Source organism: Pseudorasbora parva, chromosome 7, assembly GCF_024679245.1.
Source record: "Pseudorasbora parva isolate DD20220531a chromosome 7, ASM2467924v1, whole genome shotgun sequence".
Taxonomy (NCBI): Eukaryota; Metazoa; Chordata; class Actinopteri; order Cypriniformes; family Gobionidae; genus Pseudorasbora; species Pseudorasbora parva.
Window position 1 is genome coordinate 24,601,341 of NC_090178.1, and position 21,136 is coordinate 24,622,476.

The window sequence follows — 21,136 nt, forward strand, 5'->3', positions numbered from 1 at the left end:
GACAGCCTCTGACGTCATCGACGTGCGACCAGGAAGTATAAAAGGGCGCCTTGCAAACACAACCGCATCCAATTCGTCTTCAGGGACTGTTTGTCTGATTCAAAACAAGAGAAACATTATGTCGAAGCGTACACACAAGACGAAGCACGGCTTCAGAAAGTGTGCAGACCCGTATCCCAGGTTCCTCACACCTGAGGACACACACACACTCTGCGTGTTCTGCCTGGGTGAGGCGCACGCACGGGAGGTTCTTGAGGAAAGTGCCTCCTGTGCGAACTGGAGGAAGGGTGCCGGTGCCGAAGACCGGAACCAGCGTAGGCTCTGAGTTCCGGCCTGAGGCGGACACTGCCAGTTCGCAGTCCCTCAGCTTGATGCCTCTCCAGAGGCGAGTTTCCAGAGGCTCTGTTGTTAACAGACTGGGTTGGCAGACGGAAGCGTCCCGCTTAGTGACGCCAGGTCAAGCCTCCCTGGTGGCATTCGGTGAAGTTCTTCCCGAATAGTGACTGGCTGGGGCACCCTCGGGTCCCCTAGCCACATTCCCTTAAAAGAACCCCTTCTGTCGAACAGGTTGGTTCCAGGCCTTTGAGCGGCCGGGGTAGGGTACATGAAGGTGCCCCAAGGCCACAGCTCGGGTTATGACCGTAGGGAATGCTGTCACTGACAGCCTAATGTGACCAGAGGGGGAGTGGTTCAGGCATTTCAGTTGAATTTGCTTGTCCTGACAGTTGTCACTGCCAGTAGGCATGCACTCCCCTCGGCATGGCGGCGTGGGTATATCGTTCCCCATAGCGTCAGCTGACGCAGCTCGAGTTCCCTTTCGAAAGGGAACGTCCCCGGTTACGAATGTAACCTTAGTTCCCTGAGAACAGGGAACGAGACGCTGCGTCACTTTTGCCATGCCTCGGGGCCTGCCTGCGAACAGTCCCTTCAGACGAATTGAATGCGGTTGTGTTTGCAAGGCGCCCTTTTATACTTCCTGGTCGCACGTCGATGACGTCAGAGGCTGTCGCTGGTCAGTAGGACTGATGTGATTGGATAAACGTTTCAGACACCGGTCACGCTGGAGGCGTTCCCCATAGCGTCAGCTGACGCAGCGTCTCGTTCCCTGTTCTCAGGGAACTAAGGTTACATTCGTAACCGGGGACGTTTTATCTAATAATATTATTGTATTTAATAGTAAATAAATAAAGTGTGAAAATGAAACAAGTAAATGAATGACCAAATAGTTAAATTAAGAAAATAAAAGAGGAGCTGTATAGGCTGCATGGTGGTTTGGAAGAGATTTTTTTTCCATTTTACAACACGAATTGGAGGCACACCTGTTTACTAAATTTCTGTAGTTTGACATAGCTGCCTACAGAACTTAAAAATCTCACTCTTTTCTTTTTTCTTGCTGCATTAAAGATTAAACTGTAAGGATGTAATTGTGATCTGCTCTCGTGATGATATCGTACAGCTGAAGCAGTTATGAACAGATTGTATTTCCCCTCACTGCGCTAACAGGTCAATCAGTTCTAGTTCTGCTTCAGCTGTGAGATACTCGCACGAGTGGTGAACACAATTACTGACAAGCCAGAAATTCATCTAACCTTCCGATCGCCTCTCGTTTATACACTGGAAGAATATGGGATGATTCAAAATGATTCATCTGTGCGTGCACCGAGTAAGATACGTTTGTGGATCCGCGCCGCACATTCATTTTACTCGTTGCACGCACAGATGAATCATCTTAATACAAAAATCATCTCATAAAATAGATGAACACCTCACAACAAACGACGCACGACCAAAAAAAAAAAAAAAGAGTTGCACGAGTCAGAATTCGGACGCAATTCACAGTGTATATGCCAATCTTAAGAAAAAAAATGAATACAAATATGATATGGTTTGGTGAAAAACAAACTGAAACTCAATGTATTAATATTATCCTGGCCGTTGGTTGTGTAACTTACGAGGGCGCTCATGTGACTATTATTAACATTGCAGTTCACTAAAACTCTCAGAAGCACACAAGTTGTAAAACATAAAGATGAATAAAAATACTAAATTAAAATTGAGATGAATTGTATAAATATATTTTTGTAGGCCTACTTACCTCTAAAAAACATGGTCGTTGTCCTGTGTCTCTTTTTCGCGATTGAAGTCTGTTAAGCTGCGCTTGCTTTGATCTGATTGGTGGATGTCTTGAAGGTGCATTACCGCCACCTGCTGGATTGGATTGTGGCGCATTCGATAGGTAGGGACACATATTCTATATTCTTTATTAACTTGTACATTCATGTACTAGCATGTACATTCTACATGATTTAAATAATAATAATAGGCTACATTTTTATTTATTTAAAACTGATAGACTAAATTTATGGTAGAAGTTCTTTGTTTTTATTTGTTTTTTGCATTTTTTATTATAATAACATGAAACACAGAATGACAACATTAAGCAGGAAAATAATATACCTTTTAAAAAGATTCATAGTTTTTACAGCTTTCTTATTGGAAGAGTCAGACATCAAACACGCATACAATTTTAACTCTTCCAGAAAAATTTAAAGAAAGGCGTACAATTACAAAATTTACATTTATGTATTCTTTGTTAATCCACATACTCGTTGGTGTTCTCATCGTATCCTTTGAGGATAATAAATGTGCTCACATTCACACAAATGTAGCCAATTGATTTGGACTTGCCTTAACATGTTGAATAATGTGACAGATAGATTGACCGTAAGCCTCACCGGTGGAGAATTAAGCTGACCAAACATCAGCATTGATTCAATGTTTGTCTTTTCAACACTGAAAAGCATGGAATTATCAACATTGATCCAATATTATTTAGCAGTGAATTTTCAACATTGGTCCAGTATGGTTTTAGCATTGAATTTTCAACATTGATCCAATATTACTTAGCATTGAAATTTCAACCTCAACCAAAATGATGATTCTGATGGAATTTCAACATTGAATCAATGTCACCATGCTATCTGGGTAGTTATTTGATGCTATAAAAACGGCTGTGTGATGTCATGATTGACAGCTGAGATCGACGTCTTCTCTGAGTTAAGTCGTCACTGAGGCACTAACAGACTTTCTTCGGGATTTTTGGGAGCAGATTATTTAATTTAATTTAATTTCCATAACTGTTTATTTCACACCAAAATAATTAATTGTTCTGCATCTGTGAGAGTATGGGTGTGCTTTTGATATCGCCATTGTACTTCCTGCTCTGCGCAACTCCGGTCCCGGACTTTTTTATATTTACTTTTGCACTAAAATCCAAAAGTGAAGAATTTGTTATTTATTACTTGATTGTTCAAGCTACCTCACAGAAGTGCTCTGTTTGTTAGAGTTGTTGAATGTTAAAATAAGGTGAATAAAATAAAAAATAAGGAACATCCTGGTTCGTTTTTTTGCTCTTCTTTATTTTTTTAAAATGTATTATAGAAGTATCGGATCGGGACTCGGTATCGGCAGATACTCAAAATCAAATGACTCGGACTCGAAGGCAAAAAAACCTGATCGGGACATCCCTATTTGAAAGGCAATGGCATTTCAAAATGACCGTCTTGCTTCTGTCTGATACCATCTTTCAGTTTAGCCAAGAAGTGAAGATCTTCTTGAGAGAAGGTTCTCTCGTCTCCAGCTTGCTCACTGAAATCCGATTCCAGCATCTTAATTATGTCATCTGGAGTGACTATTACACTGATCTGGGTATTGCAAACATAGTGGACTTCTCCTTTAATCTTGACCATTGCATTAACTTCTGGCATGACTTGTTTTATGATGATGTGGTTACTCCAATTGCATCACCATAGTGTTCACCTGGATCCCCATCACTCACTATGATCCATCCTAAGTCGGTCTTCTGAGCAAATGGCTAGCTTTCGTCTCCACAAACGACTTCTCGAGGCATTAGAGTTTGTGGGCAATTGTATCCAATCAAAAAGACCAATTTCATAATCCTTTTGAGGTGCGATGTGGCCAGAAAGATGCTACAAATGAGGCAATGCCTTTGCTGTCTCAGGCACTGGGATGTGTGTGCAATTAGCAGGAATGAATTTACGAGTATAAACTGTTAACTTGGAGGAAAACAGGCCCCTTATTTGTAGGCTATTAAGTCTTTTGCAGTGAATGATTGTCCCCTTTGATGATATTGTAGATAGTTTTAACTTAACTTGTTCGGTGTTTGTATCAAGAATATCTGCCACCTCATCAAGAATGAACAAAGAGTCACTCTGTGAATCTAACAGAGCATAGACAAGAACTTCCTTGCCCGGATCACTTGGCATTGACACAGACAGGCACTATTGCTGACGTCTGTGTACTATAAGTGTCTTGTATAACTCTGTTAGAGGTTGTTTCCTTTGTGACGTCTGGTGGTTGAGTTCTTTCCTTAGATTGTTCTTTCTTTAGTTCTTGGTCCCTTTTTGAACGTTCTTCATGCAAGTATGTGGGGTGCCTCCTTGAGCATAAATCACAGACCATCCGGTTACTGTAGCTCTTGGACTGGTGGCCAGGGCTTTACCCTCTAGGCGCCACGGTCGAGTTTACTCGACAAGATGTGTCACTAAATAAAACGGCCAATTTTGTCAAACAGGGTGTCAAATTTCATTCAACCTCGCCTTCACTAGATGGTAGACATGTCGTACTTCATCCCTGACTCATGCAAACATCATGATTCTATACAAAATCTACGAGCAAGAGCACATTGAATCAGTGCAAACAAAAGCGGATCTGGTGTGCGAGTGAGCCGTTTTATCAGAGCATAGTCAACGTCAGCGAGTATTTGCATTAGATTACAATTGACTGATTGTTAGGCTGCATTAACTAAGTCAACCGTAACCGGGAACACTTCCCTTAACACCTGATGTACTCATTACATCATAAAAAGAGTGGCATCTACGCTAATGTTAGTCTCTCTGTTTATCCTGAGGTTTATCCCGGATCCGGGCCGTGTCCGGATCAGATGGTGGACCTGCGCCTGGACATGACCAATGCATCCTGGAGTGTTAATTGGTGTCTTCTATGAATTTGCCTCACCGGCACGTCATGCTCAAAAAACCCGTCTCCGGCGCAATTATTCCGATCTTTCATGTATTCATACTCTTGTGTAGTCTACGCGCCATCCTAAATAAACCTGTCTCTTCCGTGATACCCTGAAATTTTGAATATTCTGATCTAATATGATTTCTGACCTGTAAGGCTGCCAGTAATCATACACGGTGTGTTAATAGGCCAGAGGAGAAATGGCACCCCGACTGAGTCTGGTTTCTCCCAAGGTTTATTTTTCTCCATCGTGCCCTGATGGAGTTTTGGTTCCTTGCCACTGTCGCCTTTGGTTTGGCTTGCTCAGTTGGGGACACTAAAATTATGATCAAAGTTATTCAACTAATTAAACATTTTATGAATTAGGTTTTAATTAATTCTATAAACTATAATACAGATCTGCCAACATTGTCGCTATATGATAAATTCAAATAAGCTGATAACATCACTGTTTTCTCCAGAACGACTGTACAGCCAAATCTAATTTTGTTGCAATATTGTCCTGTTTGACACTGTGAATAGGCCGGGCCACACTGTGATTTTTGACAGAAATCTGAATTTCAATGAACAAATTAACTCTGTAGTCAAAGCAAGCTTTTTCCAGCGGCGACTTTTAGCCAAAGTAAAGCCTTTTTTGTGCTGCAGTGATCTAGAAAAGGCAATTCATGCTTTTATTTGATCACACATTGATTATTGTTACACACTCTACATTGGCATCACACAGCCTTCACTCCATCGTCTCCAACTGGTTCAGAATGCAGCTGCTCGCCTTCTTACCAATACATCTGGACACAGCCACATTAGCCCAGTTCTCTGTTCCCTCCACTGGCTCCCAGTTCATTACCGTAGTTTTAAAATGTTAATGTTTGCCTTTAAAGCTCTTAATGGCCTTGCTCCTCCTTATAAGAGATTTTAAGTGTCCACCATCCAAACAGAGCCCTCCAGTCGGCTGACCAGATGAGGCTAGTTGTTCCGAGGTCCCGGTACAAGCAGTGGGGTGATCGTTTATTTGCATTTGCTGCTAATAAACTTTGGATCAATCTACCTGTAGATCTGCATGTTCTTACAGACCTGGCCATGTTCAAGTCCAGGTTAAAAATGCATTTATTTAGACTGGCCTTTAACACACTGTAGCACTGTGTCACTTTGAATTTTTTGTGTATTGTGTAACTGTTCCTTTGGTTATTGCTTAATGTATTGATATATTATATATTGCAGATGTTCTTCTGTTTTAAATGTAAAGCACCTTGGTCCTCCTTTTGGTTGTTGGAAGGTGCTATACAAATAAAGTTTGATTGATTGATCGATTGATGGTGTGGGTTAGGTTTGATCGCTTGGTTCCAGTAAAAGAAGCTCTTAATGCTTCAGCATGCCAAAACATTTGGTGGGACACCTGTGTGGGAACAGTTTGCGGATGGCCCTTTCCTGTTCCAAGATGACTGCAAAGTAGTGCACAAAGAAAGGTCCATAAAGACATGGATGACTGAGTTTTGTGTGGAGGAACTTGACTGGCCTATATAGAGTCCTGAAGAATGGTCAACAATTCCCATAAGCACACTCCTAAACCTTGTGAGAAGCCTTTCCAGAACAGTTGATGCTGTTATGGCTGCAAAGGGTGCGCCAACTCCATATTAAACCCTATGGACTAAGAATGGGATGCCATTAAATTTCATGTGAATGTTAAGGCAGGCGTCCCAAAACATTTGGCAAAATAGTCTATATTGCCCGGTTCAGGGCAGGGAACTGGGAACTTTGTGAATGACACCATTGCAGAATGTTTCAGTAGTAGTCCCTCACTGCAGAACACGAGATCCAGGGGGCAGGGATGTGTAGGTTTAGGGATGTGTAAAGTGGGAGGAGTTGGATCCAAAGCCAGAGGGTAAAGATGGGTTGGGTTAGGTCCAGGGGGTGGATACTAGTAGGTTTAAGGATGTGTAAAGTGGGAGGAGTTGGATTTGGATTGAACCTCGCCCCCTGGAATCTGGATCTCGTGTTCTGCAGTGAGGACCATCTCGAAAGATTTGTTCACTTCAAGTTCAAGCACGAATATGCTGTTGTCAAAGGATGTCGGGAGCGACCGGCCTATTGTCAGACCACCCCTGTCCCTGTCCAAAGTATACCAGAGTTACTGACCACTACTTTCTTTGATCTGGAAATTTACTCCTGCGCCGCAAAAAAATGATCTGTCCTGATTGCAGACCTCTCGTGTAATTATTCAAAGGATTTGTTCACCCAAAAATGTCTAATTTACTCAACCTCATATCTTTCCAAACCCAAAAGATTTTTGTTGATCTTCAAATAACACTGTAACGAACTGCTCTGAGACAGAAGGTTGGTTGAAGATCCAAACGCAGTATTTATTGAAGGGTAATCCAAAGTCGTAGTCCATAGAACAGGCAAAAGGTCATAACAGGAAATCAGTCCGAAAAGGCAAACAAAACAGAAGGAACAGGCAAAAGGGTAATCCACAGAGAAGGCAAGAAATCAAAGACCAAGATACATGAAACCAGGGAAACGCTCAGAAATGCAGTTGTGACACTAAACAAGACTTCGCAATGAATGACAGAGTGAACAAGGTATATATAGGCAGAGGTAATGAGGTGATGAGACACAGGTGTAAACAGTGAGTGCTAATGAGTCCAAGGATTATGGGTAATGTAGTTTGTGATGGAGTGACAGTCCGGGGTGGAGTGCCCTCTGGTGGTGATCACGGGCACTCACACTGGTGAATTGTGACATAGCCCCCCCTCAAAGGAGCGGCTTCCAGACGCTCCTAAAATTGTCCAGGAGGGAAGTGGACCGGAGGCAGACCCGGGGGCGGGATGAAGGGCCAGGCCCATGTAGTGGAAGAGGGCCTGGAGATTCAGGCAGAGCAGGAGGCCACGATGGAGCTGGCCGGGCAGATGACCAGGGTGGCGCAGGCGACCGGACAGATGACCAGGGTGGCGCAGGCGACCGGACAGATGACCAGGGTGGCGCAGGCGACCGGACAGATGACCAGGGTGGCGCAGGCGACCGGACAGATGACCAGGGTGGCGCAGGCGACCGGAGCGGAGCCGGCGGTCTTGAAGACTCCCAGGGTGGCGCAGGCGACCGGAGCGGAGCCGGCGGTCTTGAAGACTCCCACGGCAGAGCAGGTGGTCCAGCTGGAGCCCTCTCTGGACTCGGGGCACGGGCGGCCGGAGCCCTCTCTGGACTCGGGGCACGGGCGGCCGGAGCCCTCTCTGGACTCGGGGCACGGGCGGCCGGAGCCCTCTCTGGACTCGGGGCACGGGCGGCCGGAGCCCTCTCTGGACTCGGGGCACGGGCGGCCGGAGCCCTCTCTGGACTCGGGGCACGGGCGGCCGGAGCCCTCTCTGGACTCGGGGCACGGGCGGCCGGAGCCCTCTCTGGACTCGGGGCACGGGCGGTCGGAGCCCTCTCTGGACCTGGGGGCACGGGCGGCCGGAGCCCTCTCTGGACTCGGGGCACGGGCGGCTGGAGCCCTCTCTGGACCTGGGGGCACGGGCGGCCGGAGCCCTCTCTGGACTCGGGGCACGGGCGGCCGTAGCCCTCTCTGGACTCGGGGCACGGGCCGGAGCCCTCTCTGGACTCGGGTCAGTGGCTTGAGGTTCTGGAAGGTCCGCTGAGACGACACCAGGCTCTGGAAGGTCCGCTGAGACGACAACAGGCTCTGGAGCCATCTTGTCCGAGGACACAGGCTCGGTGGCCATTTTGTCACAGGACACAGGCTCAGCGGCCATCTTGTCACAGGACACATTCATGGCAGATGTAGTGGGAATGTCATGATCCTCCTCCATGACACCCACTGTGAATGCGGAACCACTCAGTTGCAGTGCCAAGTCAATATAAAATTCAAAAGTCCAAGAAGGATCGTGCAGTGGCATAACTGAACTGAGTGGTTCAGATAATCCTCCCCGAAAAAATATCATGAGACATACCGTGTCCATGGTGGAGAGATGTGCCAGTTCAATAAAGTCTTGCACATAGTCCTCAATCGATCTGTCTCCCTGACGGAGACACATTATTTGTGCGGCTGGACTTCTTTGTGGACGGACGTTCACTTGGCTGCTGGATCTGTGCATGGCGAAGTCTTCTGTAACGAACTGCTCTGAGACAGAAGGTTGAAGATCCAAGCGCAGTATTTATTAAAGGGTAATCCAAAGTCGTAGTCCATAAAACAGGCAAAAGGTCATACACAGGTAGGCAGTTAATTCAGGCAAACAAAACAAGAGACAGAGGCAAAAGGGTAATACACAGAGAAGGCAAGAAATCAAAGACCAAGAGACATGAAACCAGGGAAACGCTCAGAAATGCAGTTGTGACACTAAACAAGACTTCGCAATGAATGACAGAGTGAACAAGGTATATATAGGCAGAGGTAATGAGGTGATGAGACACAGGTGTAAACAGTGAGTGCTAATGAGTCCAAGGATTATGGGTAATGTAGTTTGTGATGGAGTGACAGTCCGGGGTGGAGTGCCCTCTGGTGGTGATCACGGGCACTCACACTGGTGAATTGTGACAAACACAAATTAAGATAAGTTTAATGAAATCAGAGATTTCTTTCATTCCATTGACAGCTATGCTATGTATTTTTTTTAAAGCCTCTTTCGTTTTATTTGAAATAGCAGATTGAATGTTGGCTTTTATTCACATATAAACATTGCAGTGAAAACAACCAGATGCTTAACCATACTTGCTTTAACAGATGAGAACAAACCTCATTGGTTCTCGTACATGAAGCAAGCATGCTTGGGCTTCTGTTTACCATACTCTAACTGATGTGTGTGTTAATAAATATTTATATATGAATTTTGAGGGAAAAAAAATTGTTTATCAAAAGTAGTGATTGTGTCTCATCAGAAAATTATGACTAAAATGCTTAGGATTAGTTATATGACCTCTTTATAAACTTTCTGAATTCATAATTCATAAACTCTGAAGGGACAGAAATCTCAAAGATTTCATTAAAAATATAAAATGAAGTGTTTTTCGAAGATGAACTAAAGTCTTACGTATTTGTAACGACATGTAGACGTGGAAGTTTAGTATCAAGGTCAGTAATGAGCACACACAGCTAGACATTCCAATTATGCAATCAAAGCTGGGGGATTTTCCAATGACCAGAACTAATGACAAGAGCAAGAGTCAGCACCGTGATGGGCAGTCCACTGACCAATGTGTTCTGGTGAGAAAGAAAACCACAGCAGTAACTAGGCAGAGGACAGGGATGAGAGCAAAACAAAAACAAGATCAACAAAACCAAAGAAGGCACATATCAATGTGAGATAAAATAAAAAATAAAATAAAAAACACTGACAAAGAAACAGATTAGAAGGAAGAGAATTTAAAGCAGAAATATGCATTGGGACTTCCGGTTTTGGCGGCCATGTGAGAAGACGTGTTTTCGCTACTCTGCTGCTAAATTCGCAAAAAAAGCTCTCCTGCTCACTTAAAGTCTCAAATAGAAGAGTATTCTGAGGTGTGATGCCTAGCTCGGTAAAGTCGCAAAAGGGGAAAGGTGGGACAACCAAACAATCGAGCCTATTTGACTGTAATATTCGTGACGAAGCGACCAAGTCCAACCAGGCCATGACTACGCAAACTGAAAATGAAACTGAACCAGCAGGCACCAAAGCTGATCAAATACTGGCAAAGTTAAGCTCAATGGAAACAGGGTTCACCTCTAGGCTTGACAGACTGACAACGACTCTACAAGAGGTGAAAAAGGAGATCAGTGACTGCAGTGAACACATGTCGCATGCGGAGGAGTGCATTTCCACCGCGGAAGACGATCTAGTTAGCTTACAAGCTAAAGTCAATACGCTACAAGCTAAAAACAAAACTATGGAAGATAAACTTGTGGATTTAGAAGCCAGATCTCGTTTAAACAATCTAAGGCTTGTGAACCTGCCAGAGGGCGCTGAAGGTAGGGACATGTGTGCCTTCTTAGAGAAATGGATCCCCGAGGCGTTGGAGAATGAAGGGCTACAGTCTTCAATTACTTTGGAAAGAGCGCACAGAATTGGACCAAAGAACGACAATGCATCGCGCCCGAGGACCGTGATAATGAGGTTTCACAACTATAAGGTCAAGCAGGCAGTTTATACCGCCGCACGGGAGAAAAAGGAACCCTATTACAAAGACCAACAAGTCCGCTTCTACCCGGATTTGGCTACGGGAATTGCCCAGCTGAGGAAGAAGTTTGACCCAGTTCGCGCGGAACTACGTAAACTGGGTATTCGCCATGGAATGTCTCATCCTGCGACCTTGCTGGTGACTCACGAGGACAAAACTCACTCTTTTCAAACACCTGCTGAGGCACACATTTTTCTCAGGAGAATACAGTAACATTTACATGAAGAAGAGACAGGAACTAAAATGATAGAGTCAATTTAGGTGGTTTGTGATTTGTTGTAAGTACGACACAAATAACCACAACAAGCCCTTTTCTCTTTCTTTTCCATTTAATTATTGACACGTAATTATTCAGTACTAAAGTTTGAAGCTAAATATTCACAAAAGTGTATTATACAACATGACTGAATACTTCTATTCAACAATGATCATAAGATACCACATTATTTTGAGAGAAATTAAGGTGTTGTTATCATATAACAAACCGAAAGTCAATAGAAGTGAGCAGGAATTATAAGTTAATACTTGTTAAAATGTAGCAGCAGCAGTAGGCTAGTAATTGGAGTAGTTTGGAACAAGAAAGTGGTTTGACTGATCCTCATTAGTGTGGACCGGTCTTAGCAATAACGGGAGACCAACAGCAGCGGGGGGGGGGGGGGGGGGGGGGTACCCTCTTGAGTGGGGGATGGGAGACGGGGGTTATGCTAGTTCAGAGCGTTGGATGTTTGTTCTAACATCCCTATTTGTTATGCCTATAAGCAAGGATAATTTTACATTGCAAAGCAACCTGGTAAAAACATTTTGTAAATAAAAAAAAAAAGTATTGTCTCAAGAAGTGAATCTTAATTTTATTTCATGGAACTGCAGAGGTCTGCAACGTCTTCAAAAGATAAAACAAGTTATGAATAAACTGAAAGAAATGAATGCTAGAATTGTACTGTTGCAAGAAACTCATCTCACTGATGATAGTATAAGGGTGAGAAGGAGGTGGAAGGGCACTGTGTATTCGGCATCATTTACATCTCAAGCTAGAGGGGTTATGACACTAATTCATGAGTCGGTTCCATTTAAAATAAAAAATGTTATTAAAGATAAAAGGGGAAGATTTCTAATACTTCAAGGATCTTTGTTATCAGAAATGCTAAATATAACAAATGTTTATGGTCCTAATGTGGATGATAGCAAATTTTATAACGATCTATTTCTTACTCTCTCAACACTTCCAGGACTTCATGTGATAGCCGGGGACTTTAATTGTACATTAAACCTAGAAATAGACAGATCAACTGGGGTTGATAATTCACATAACAACTGTAGGGCTACAATCCACAGGTCTATGAAAGATTTAAATTTGTTAGATATATGGAGAAAGAGAAAACCGAATATTAGAGCTTATTCCTGTCATTCAGGTACTTTTAAGACATACTCTAGAATAGATTTCTTTCTTGTCTCTTCAGAATTGCAATCTAAAATTTCTGACTGCTCTTATGATAATATTGTGATCTCGGATCATGCACCATGCTGTTTGGTCTACAGAGATGATAAATTACTAAGAGATCCACCTAGATGGCATTTTCAACATAAATGGTTACAAGATGAGGATTTGGTGAAATATTTAGAAAAACAGATAGATGAGTACTTTCAAATTAACACTACACAAACTACTGCATGCATTAAGTGGGAAGCTTTCAAGGATTTCCTGAGAGGGCATATAATCAGTTATACAGGTTCTAAATCAAAAAAGACACAGGAAACTAGATTAAAATTGGAAAATAGAATAAGAGCCCTTCAAACGAAAGTAAATAATTCAGAAAATATTAATAATTCACAATTGGAAAAAGAATTATTATTATTGAGAGCTGAATATGATAAGCAATCTGCCTTTAGAGCTGCCTCAAGTCTTCTACGCTTGAAACAGACATTTTACGAACAAGGTGATAGGGCTGGCAAACTGTTGGCATGGCAAATAAAACAGCTTGAAATGAAATCGCCAATTACTTCAATAATATCAAATGGCAGACACTATTGGACCCAATAGAAATTAATAATGCGTTTAAGGGCTATTATGAAGAATTATATAAAGCACAAGCATCAATTAAACTTGACGATATAAATATCTTTCTAAATAAAATAGATATACCCATTATTTCGGAGAATGATAGAGTTCATTTAAATTCAAATATTACAATAGAAGAAATTGGACAAACCATTGACAGCATGAAATCGGGGAAAAGAGCAGGGCCTGATGGCATTCCTATAGATTTGTATAAGAAATTTAAGAATAAACTTTTGGTACCTATATTGGACATGTTTGAAGAAATCTTTCAGTTGAATTCTCTTCCTCCTTCACTAAATACAGCCTTGATTACGCTCCTGCCTAAACCAGGAAAACCTTTAGATAAAAGTGAAAATCTAAGACCCATTAGTCTTTTAAATTCAGATTTGAAAATTATTTCTAAATTATTAGCAAAACGATTACAAAAAACTCTTCCTTTTGTAATAAATCTAGATCAAAATGGATTCGTCACGGGAAGGCAGGGCTTCCACAACGTACGAAGATTATTAAATATTATTCATTATAAAAAGGAATTACAGTAGGACCATCTGAACATAGGATTTCTTTATTCGCAGATGATGTGATCTTATTTATTTAGAATCTAAACACATCAATACGGATCATTCTGGAAATCATCCAGTCATTTAGTGAAATTTCAGGTTACAAGCTCAATAAAACCAAATCTTCTATTTTTTTATTAAATAAACATGAAAGAGCAAACCCAATCCCAGATGCTATACAGTTTAATGTTGTTACACAGTTTGAGTACTTGGGGATACAGATTTTACCAAGTTTAGAAAGAATAGTCGAGGTGAATTATAATCTTTTAACAACAGGAATAGAAAAATCAGTTGATAGATGGATGCCGCTGCCTATATCAATAATTGGGAGAATTAACATTTTAAAAATGAACATCCTTCCAAAGCTACTATATCTGTTTCAGAATATTCCCCTTGCACCCCCATTTGATTTTTTCTCGCAAATGAAGAAAATGTTTATACGCTTTCTCTGGAATAACAAAAGGTCAAGACTTCGTTTGTCTTTAATGTACTTGCCTTATGAACGTGGAGGTTTGAAATGTCCTAATTTTAAGCTATACTATTGGGCTGCGCAACTAAGGTCTATAATGTTTTACTATACTAATCATTCACCGCATTGGATAGAACTGGAATCACAGGGATTGAATTTACCTCTTCCCTCATATATATATTCAAATACAATAAAGAAACTATTAAGAGAAATTAAAAACCCAATTCTTAAGAACATGATAAAAGTGTGGAGTGATGTGAAGACAGTTCTGAAAGATCCACACTGTCTGTCTCAATTTAGTCCATTATGGGGCAATCAACTTTTCCCACCTGGCAGGGCAGACGCAACATTTAAGTTATGGGAAACTAAGGGACTGGGAATGGTTCGAGATGTGTATTTACCAAAATCTGACATACTTATGACCTTTCAAGAACTACAAGATAAATTTCACTTAGATAAAAAACATTTCTTTAAGTATCTCCAACTTAGGAATTTTATAAGAGTAAGTCAAAACAATATATTAACGAAACCCATCACTTCAGACTTGGAAGAAATGTTATTAAAAGATAGTCAAAAGAAAGGCATTATTTCTCAGTTTTATAGTCTGATTATGTCTTACGTTTCTGAAAGTTCTCATGATAGATTTAGAGCTTGGAAAGATGATTTGTCGACGCAACTTTCAGAAGAAGAATGGCAGAATGCATGCACTTTAGCCCACACAACATCAATAAATACTCGTCTTAAAGTTATCCAATTTAAATGGTTAATGCGAAACATATGTGACTCCAGTGGAACTCTGTCGATATAATGGAAATATTCCTGATGTGTGTTCAAAGTGTAGACAATGTAGAGGAACACTGGTTCACTGTATGTGGCACTGTACAGAAATTACACTCTTTTGGGAAGAAGTAAGAGACATTATTCAAAATATTATTTCCAAGCAAATAATATTAGATCCAAAAATGTTTTTATTGGGCTTATATCCAGAGAAGCACAACTATACTAAAAATGAACGTACATTTATAGACCTTAGCCTGCTTAACGCCAAAAGATGTGTAGCTTTATTTTGGAAAAAAGCATATAGACCAAGAGGCACTTTATGGTTACGGCAGATGCTGTCTGCTCTGCCACTAGAGAGGATTTCATATGTGCTAAAAGGCAAACAGAGGCTTTTTGAGAATATCTGGAATACTTTTATCGATTATGTCAAGTATTTAGATTTAACAGATGACTGAGATGTGTAGACACTGCTGTCCATTTCTGAACAATAACCTGTATCACATGATTTATACAACTCATGTATCTTATTTTATATCTTTATTTTAAAGATAAGTGATTAACATTTGTAAACAGTTGCTTTGCACAGATATGGCTTTCTGATAGGCATTGTGGTTGTTTGTCTTGTGTTTATGTTTGCACAAAACTTAATAAATATATTCTGGCAAAAAAGAAATATGCATTGACTGCAGAGCACATTGTGCGGTCTCCATACGAAAAAGACTAGAGAGATCAAACTTGAGTCCTGAAAAGAAGCACAACCATTTTTAAACATTTAACATTGTTTGGTAACTTTATTATTATATTTGTGTTATTTGACAGTTTTGGAGACTTTTTATTATAATTGTATAATTGTATTATAATAGAGTATTATAATTTTACTTTACAGTGTTATTGACATTACATTATTATAACATGAATGTGCTGTTTTGCTCTCTCTTATTTTGCAGGTGTTGGTCATACGTTGGCCGTAGTTCTCCTGGAGGTCAGCCTCTTTCCATTGGAAATGGCTGTGGAATAAAAGCCATTGTTGAGCACGAGTTTCTCCATGCACTTGGATTTTGGCATGAGCAGTCAAGATATGACAGAGATGATTATGTGACAATCAACTTTCAAAACATCATAAAAGGTGGCCTTGTATTTGTATTATTTCGTTTTTTAATTTAATTTTTGTATTATAGTTTTAAGGAAAAGAGTAAAACAGTTATATACATGATTATGTGACAATCAACTTTCAAAACATCAAAAAAAGGTGTCCTTGTTTTTTTAATATTATTTCTTTAAATGTATTTGTTTTTAGGAAATGAGTGAAACAGTTATATACAGACATACACTGTAATACTGATTCCAGTGTCCATTTGCCTACTCAGCATAAACACTTTAAGCCATTCTTTATGAACAATAATCTTAATAACTCCTTTTGTCTTTATTTTCAGGTTATGAGAGCAATTTCGATAAATACGATGAGAATCTGACCACCATCCAAGGCACCCCATATGACTATTACTCTGTGATGCATTATGATAAAAATGCCTTCAGTAACGGTAATGGATCCACGATCATCACCAAACGTCCAGAGTTCCAAGATGTGATTGGTCAACGCCTGGACATCAGTGAATATGATGCAATTGAACTCAACAAACTCTATAATTGCAGTGAGTAGGGCTGCAGCTATCGATTCTTTTTGTAATCAATTAATCTGTCACTTAATCGATCGATTAATCGGATAATAATTACTTTTTCCTTTATTAAAGAGCAATAAGAGACAATAAGATGGTATCTTAAAATTAACATCTAATTTTTTTTCTTTTATGAAAAATTATGTTTTATTGCTGAAACTGCATACATTAATAACTGTGAAACTAAAAAATTTTAATGCATACAATTGTCATATTATATTATATTATATGAAAATCTATTTCAAATTACTTTAAAAAGGTAAACATAGTTCAATTTAAAACTAAACCTACAACCAATATGAATAATAGTAATATAAATAACAATACTGTAATGCCTAAACATTGTATTTATGTTGCGCAAATTTCATGTTTCAGCTTCAGCTCAGGCATGACATAAGCATTTACTGTCTTATATACTCCTATACTGAAGCAAAAAATATTGGACAGGTTAACTTGGAACAAGAGATGCGTGGATCAGCTCTATTGTCACCGAATCAGCTGTTAGATGACAAGACAAACCATCCACCTGCATCCGATAGTCACAACTTCAAATCCTCCGTGTTAAGCATAATGCTATCATCACATATTAGCTACACTGAAATAGGTTGCTTAACAAAAAAAATTATTTGGCGAAATTACATTTACATTAACCAGGGTCGACAACCTATACATCACACGGAGGAATAACCGCAAGAACGTGATCAAACGCGAGATATGTTTAATTCAGATAAAGTAAGCTACATCACACATGCAGATCTTTTGAGCTAATCATTCATCATTGTAACACAGCTTGTTTTAAGTTAGTAGCTATAAATATGATTAAAGTGTGATATTTAAATTACACAAATCAATGAAAGCACGCAGCTCTGAAAGCAAGAGCGCTGCTCATCACAAACGCACACACACGTTACAGCTTTTGATGTTTGTTGCACCTAGTATTGAGAACATCTAATGGTGCATTTCGAAGACATTATCAAGTAGGATATATAAAGTCTCATTAAAGATTTCACACACATCACAATGACGGTCATCCATGTGCAAAGCTGCAAACTCCATCGCGTTCATGTGTTTGGAGTTGCTCGTATCTCCTCAGCTGACGCGTGTACTGCCACAAATACAACTTAAAGGTTCAGCGTCGCATCCTGAAGCTCAACACACAGTTGTCTTCATTTAAAAACAGCGATACTAAATAATATTAGCAGTGCTGATGCCACTCTCTCTCCCGCATTGCGGTCTTTGATCTCAACATTAGCTGAAAACGAAAGTTAAAGAACGACAAGCATTCATTGCATTTTAGCGTGAAATGAGAGTTCCGCATCTTTATTAAAATCAACATATTAATGATTTCTCTTATCCACTGGCAATTTTTGGGATGTTTACACACTTGAACCGTGGATATAACCGCAATCCGCTCATACTCCGATTCCTTACACACAAAAAAATGTCTTTTTGCAACATCTGTGTGTAGTTAAATGGACTAATAGCGAAGCGTCGAGGCAGATGATTTTGACTCTAGGATGTTTTTGGATTCGATTAACTCGAGTTACTCGATGAATCGTTTCAGAGTTTATATTGTTTTTATTTGGGCTTTTATAGATTTTATAGTTTATTTGGATTCTGTGTAAGATTAAATGTTGCAGTTTGTGGTTGTTAAATATATTTTAGCATGACTTAAAGTCTGATGTAAAGGAGACTAGGAAAAACCTGTAATGAATGGGAAGTTGTAAGGAATTGATTTTATGTTTGGTGAGTTTGTCTGTTTGCATTACAGATTCCTCCATCTCTTTCCTTGACCACTGCAGTTTTGATGATGAATCTCTGTGTGAGATGAGCGTCTGTTCTGCTGCTGATTATGGCTGGCAGAGAGTGAAGTCAGTGAGAGGTGTCAGTGTGACTGACCACACATACTTGAGCAAAGAACAGAATGGTGAGATCCGTTACAGTCAGTCAGTCAATGGATAGTTTGACATCACAGGAAGTGATTTATACTACACAAAAGGAAATGCTTCACTTCCATCCACAGTTGCAGTCACTGTATCACCCAGTTTCACACAACTATTCACCTCTTTTCATGCCTGCAGGGACGTCTTTTTTCATGCACTTCAGCACTGAGGGCAGAAACGAGAGTGACACAGCCAGAATGGAGAGCAAGAAAATGACCCCTAAAAGAGACTGCAAAGTCCAGTGCCTGCAGTTCTACTACTATCACAGTGGTAATGAGTCTGACCAGCTCAACATCTGGATCCGAGAATACCAGAGTGAAACAGACACCAGAGGAACTCTCAGACTAATGGATCAGATCACAGGTTTAACTCTATTAACTCTGCAGGCCTATGTTTTTTAAATTGTACTAAAAAAATTAATTATACAGTTTAATTTCTTGCAGAGCTCCCTGGTAATTACTGGAAACTGCATCATGTGTCACTGAATGCAAACAAAACCTTCCAAGTTGTATTTGAAGGCCGTAAAGGAGCTGGAAACTCCAGTGGAGGCTTCTCAGTGGACGATATCAATATTTCAGAGACTGAGTGTCCCCACACATGGCAGATAAGGAACTTTTCAACAGAGGAATCTTCAACATATTACAGTCCATTGTATTACTCCAGTGATGGTTATCGCTTTCAGTCTAGATTTGTAGTGAATCAGATTTTCCTTGTCATGTATGTTCATCTGGTATCTGGTGAATATGATAACCAGTTGCAGTGGCCTTGTCCATGGAGACAAATAACGTTGCAGATGCTCGACCAGAATCCACACATACAGAAGCGCATGTCCTTAGAGCAAAGCATCACCACTGACCCTGCTTTGGTTTCATCCGGTGAGAATCTGATTATATTCCTGTCACATCTTCATATCTTCACACACATCTTCACACACATCTTCACACACACACACACACACACACACAAACACTCACACACACACACACACACACACACACACACACACACACACACACACACACACACACACACACACACACACACACACACACACACACACACGTTTATATGCAGCATTTTACTACAGATACATTATCTCTGACGTCAAATGGCTTTTTAAAAGACACATTTTGTTTTAACAGATGGCATATATTACTGGGACAATCCTCGAAAAAATGGAACTCAAGTCATCATTGGCAATGAATCTGTATTCGTGGGTACTTGGTTTTATATATATGTCATAGCAAAAAATGATCTGACTAAAAGAGAGTTCATCAAGGGTGGTGACATCATATTTCTCTTCAGCATACAAGGTAGGTTTTGTGAAGTACAAAATGGGCAGAATAAGGGCTGGTTCCCACAGAACTTTTTTTAATGGAAATGTTCTAGACACATGTCTGTGATCGCAGCATTTCTCTGCTTTTTTCACATCTCGTAAGTTAATTCTGCTTCTTAAAACGTCTCGCTTACGTATGTAACCCTCGTTCCCTGAAGGAGGGAATGGAGACGTACGTCGGACTTAGACCGACGAATTGGGATGTGACTTTAGAGACCAATCCTACTTTGAGTGTGTAAAAACGAGCCAATGAAATTTGGCATGCGATCCATGCATTCCACGCTACGCCCAGCAGCGCGAGGTATAAATAGGAAGTGGAATGGTAGATCAGCGCTTTTTTCTGCTGAGGAACCGACTAGTGACTCGGACTCCTAGCGGAAGCACAGCGCCTGGCGACGGAACGTACGTCTCCGTTCCCTCCTTCAGGGAACGAGAGTTACATACGTAACCGCGCTGTGGGGTCGAGCGTGGAATGCGTGGATCGCATGCCAAATTTCAATGGCTCGTTTTTACACACTCAAAGTAGGATTGGTCTCTAAAGTCACATCCCAATTCGTCGGTCTAAGTCTGACGTACATCGAACATGACCGACTGAAAGGGAACTGTATTCTTTTCCATTCCTTTCACATTTTACGATGCATTCTGTGTGTGGCTATGATGGCATAAATTCAAATAGATGGCTGTGATATCAGCTGAAATGTTCTCAGAACATTTAGCTAAATGTTGTTTCATATTCCTGAATACTTTTTCATAGATATCTCAGGGTTACTTAAGAAAGACTCTCTACCCTGCCCTAAAGTGACAGTGAAGAATTTCAACGTTTCTCTGGATGCAAGTGACCAAGCACCATGTGTTATAAGGTGAATATCCCTTGAATTTTTGTTGTAAACTTGTACAAAAAATAGGGTAGGTTAATGCAACATTAAACAATATATTTAAGAAATAAGGTATGAGAGAATGTGCTATGTTTGTGTGAATATAATCAAAATGTCTCGGTTACGTATGTAACCCTCGTTCCCTGAAGGAGGGAACGGAGACGTACGTCAGAACTGAACCGACGAATTGGGATCTGCCCTCAGAGACCTATCCACTTCGAGTGTATAAAAACGAGCCAATCGGAGATTGGCATGTG

The 21,136-nt window shown here is 40.6% G+C and overlaps 1 protein-coding gene across 1 annotated transcript in view; it reads left to right on the plus strand.

Annotated features, from left to right (window-relative positions):
* The window catches only part of LOC137083514 (meprin A subunit beta-like), a 37,638-nt gene extending 16,770 nt beyond the window's left edge, over positions 1 to 20,868 (plus strand). Inside the window, exons 7-13 of the mRNA XM_067449460.1 lie at positions 15,997 to 16,175; positions 16,483 to 16,701; positions 18,497 to 18,652; positions 18,807 to 19,031; positions 19,112 to 19,543; positions 19,811 to 19,981; positions 20,759 to 20,868. Of these exons, the coding sequence (XP_067305561.1) occupies positions 15,997 to 16,175; positions 16,483 to 16,701; positions 18,497 to 18,652; positions 18,807 to 19,031; positions 19,112 to 19,543; positions 19,811 to 19,981; positions 20,759 to 20,868 (1,492 nt within the window). The remainder of the gene's footprint in view (positions 1 to 15,996; positions 16,176 to 16,482; positions 16,702 to 18,496; positions 18,653 to 18,806; positions 19,032 to 19,111; positions 19,544 to 19,810; positions 19,982 to 20,758) is intronic.
* Positions 20,869 to 21,136: the final 268 nt, after the last annotated feature.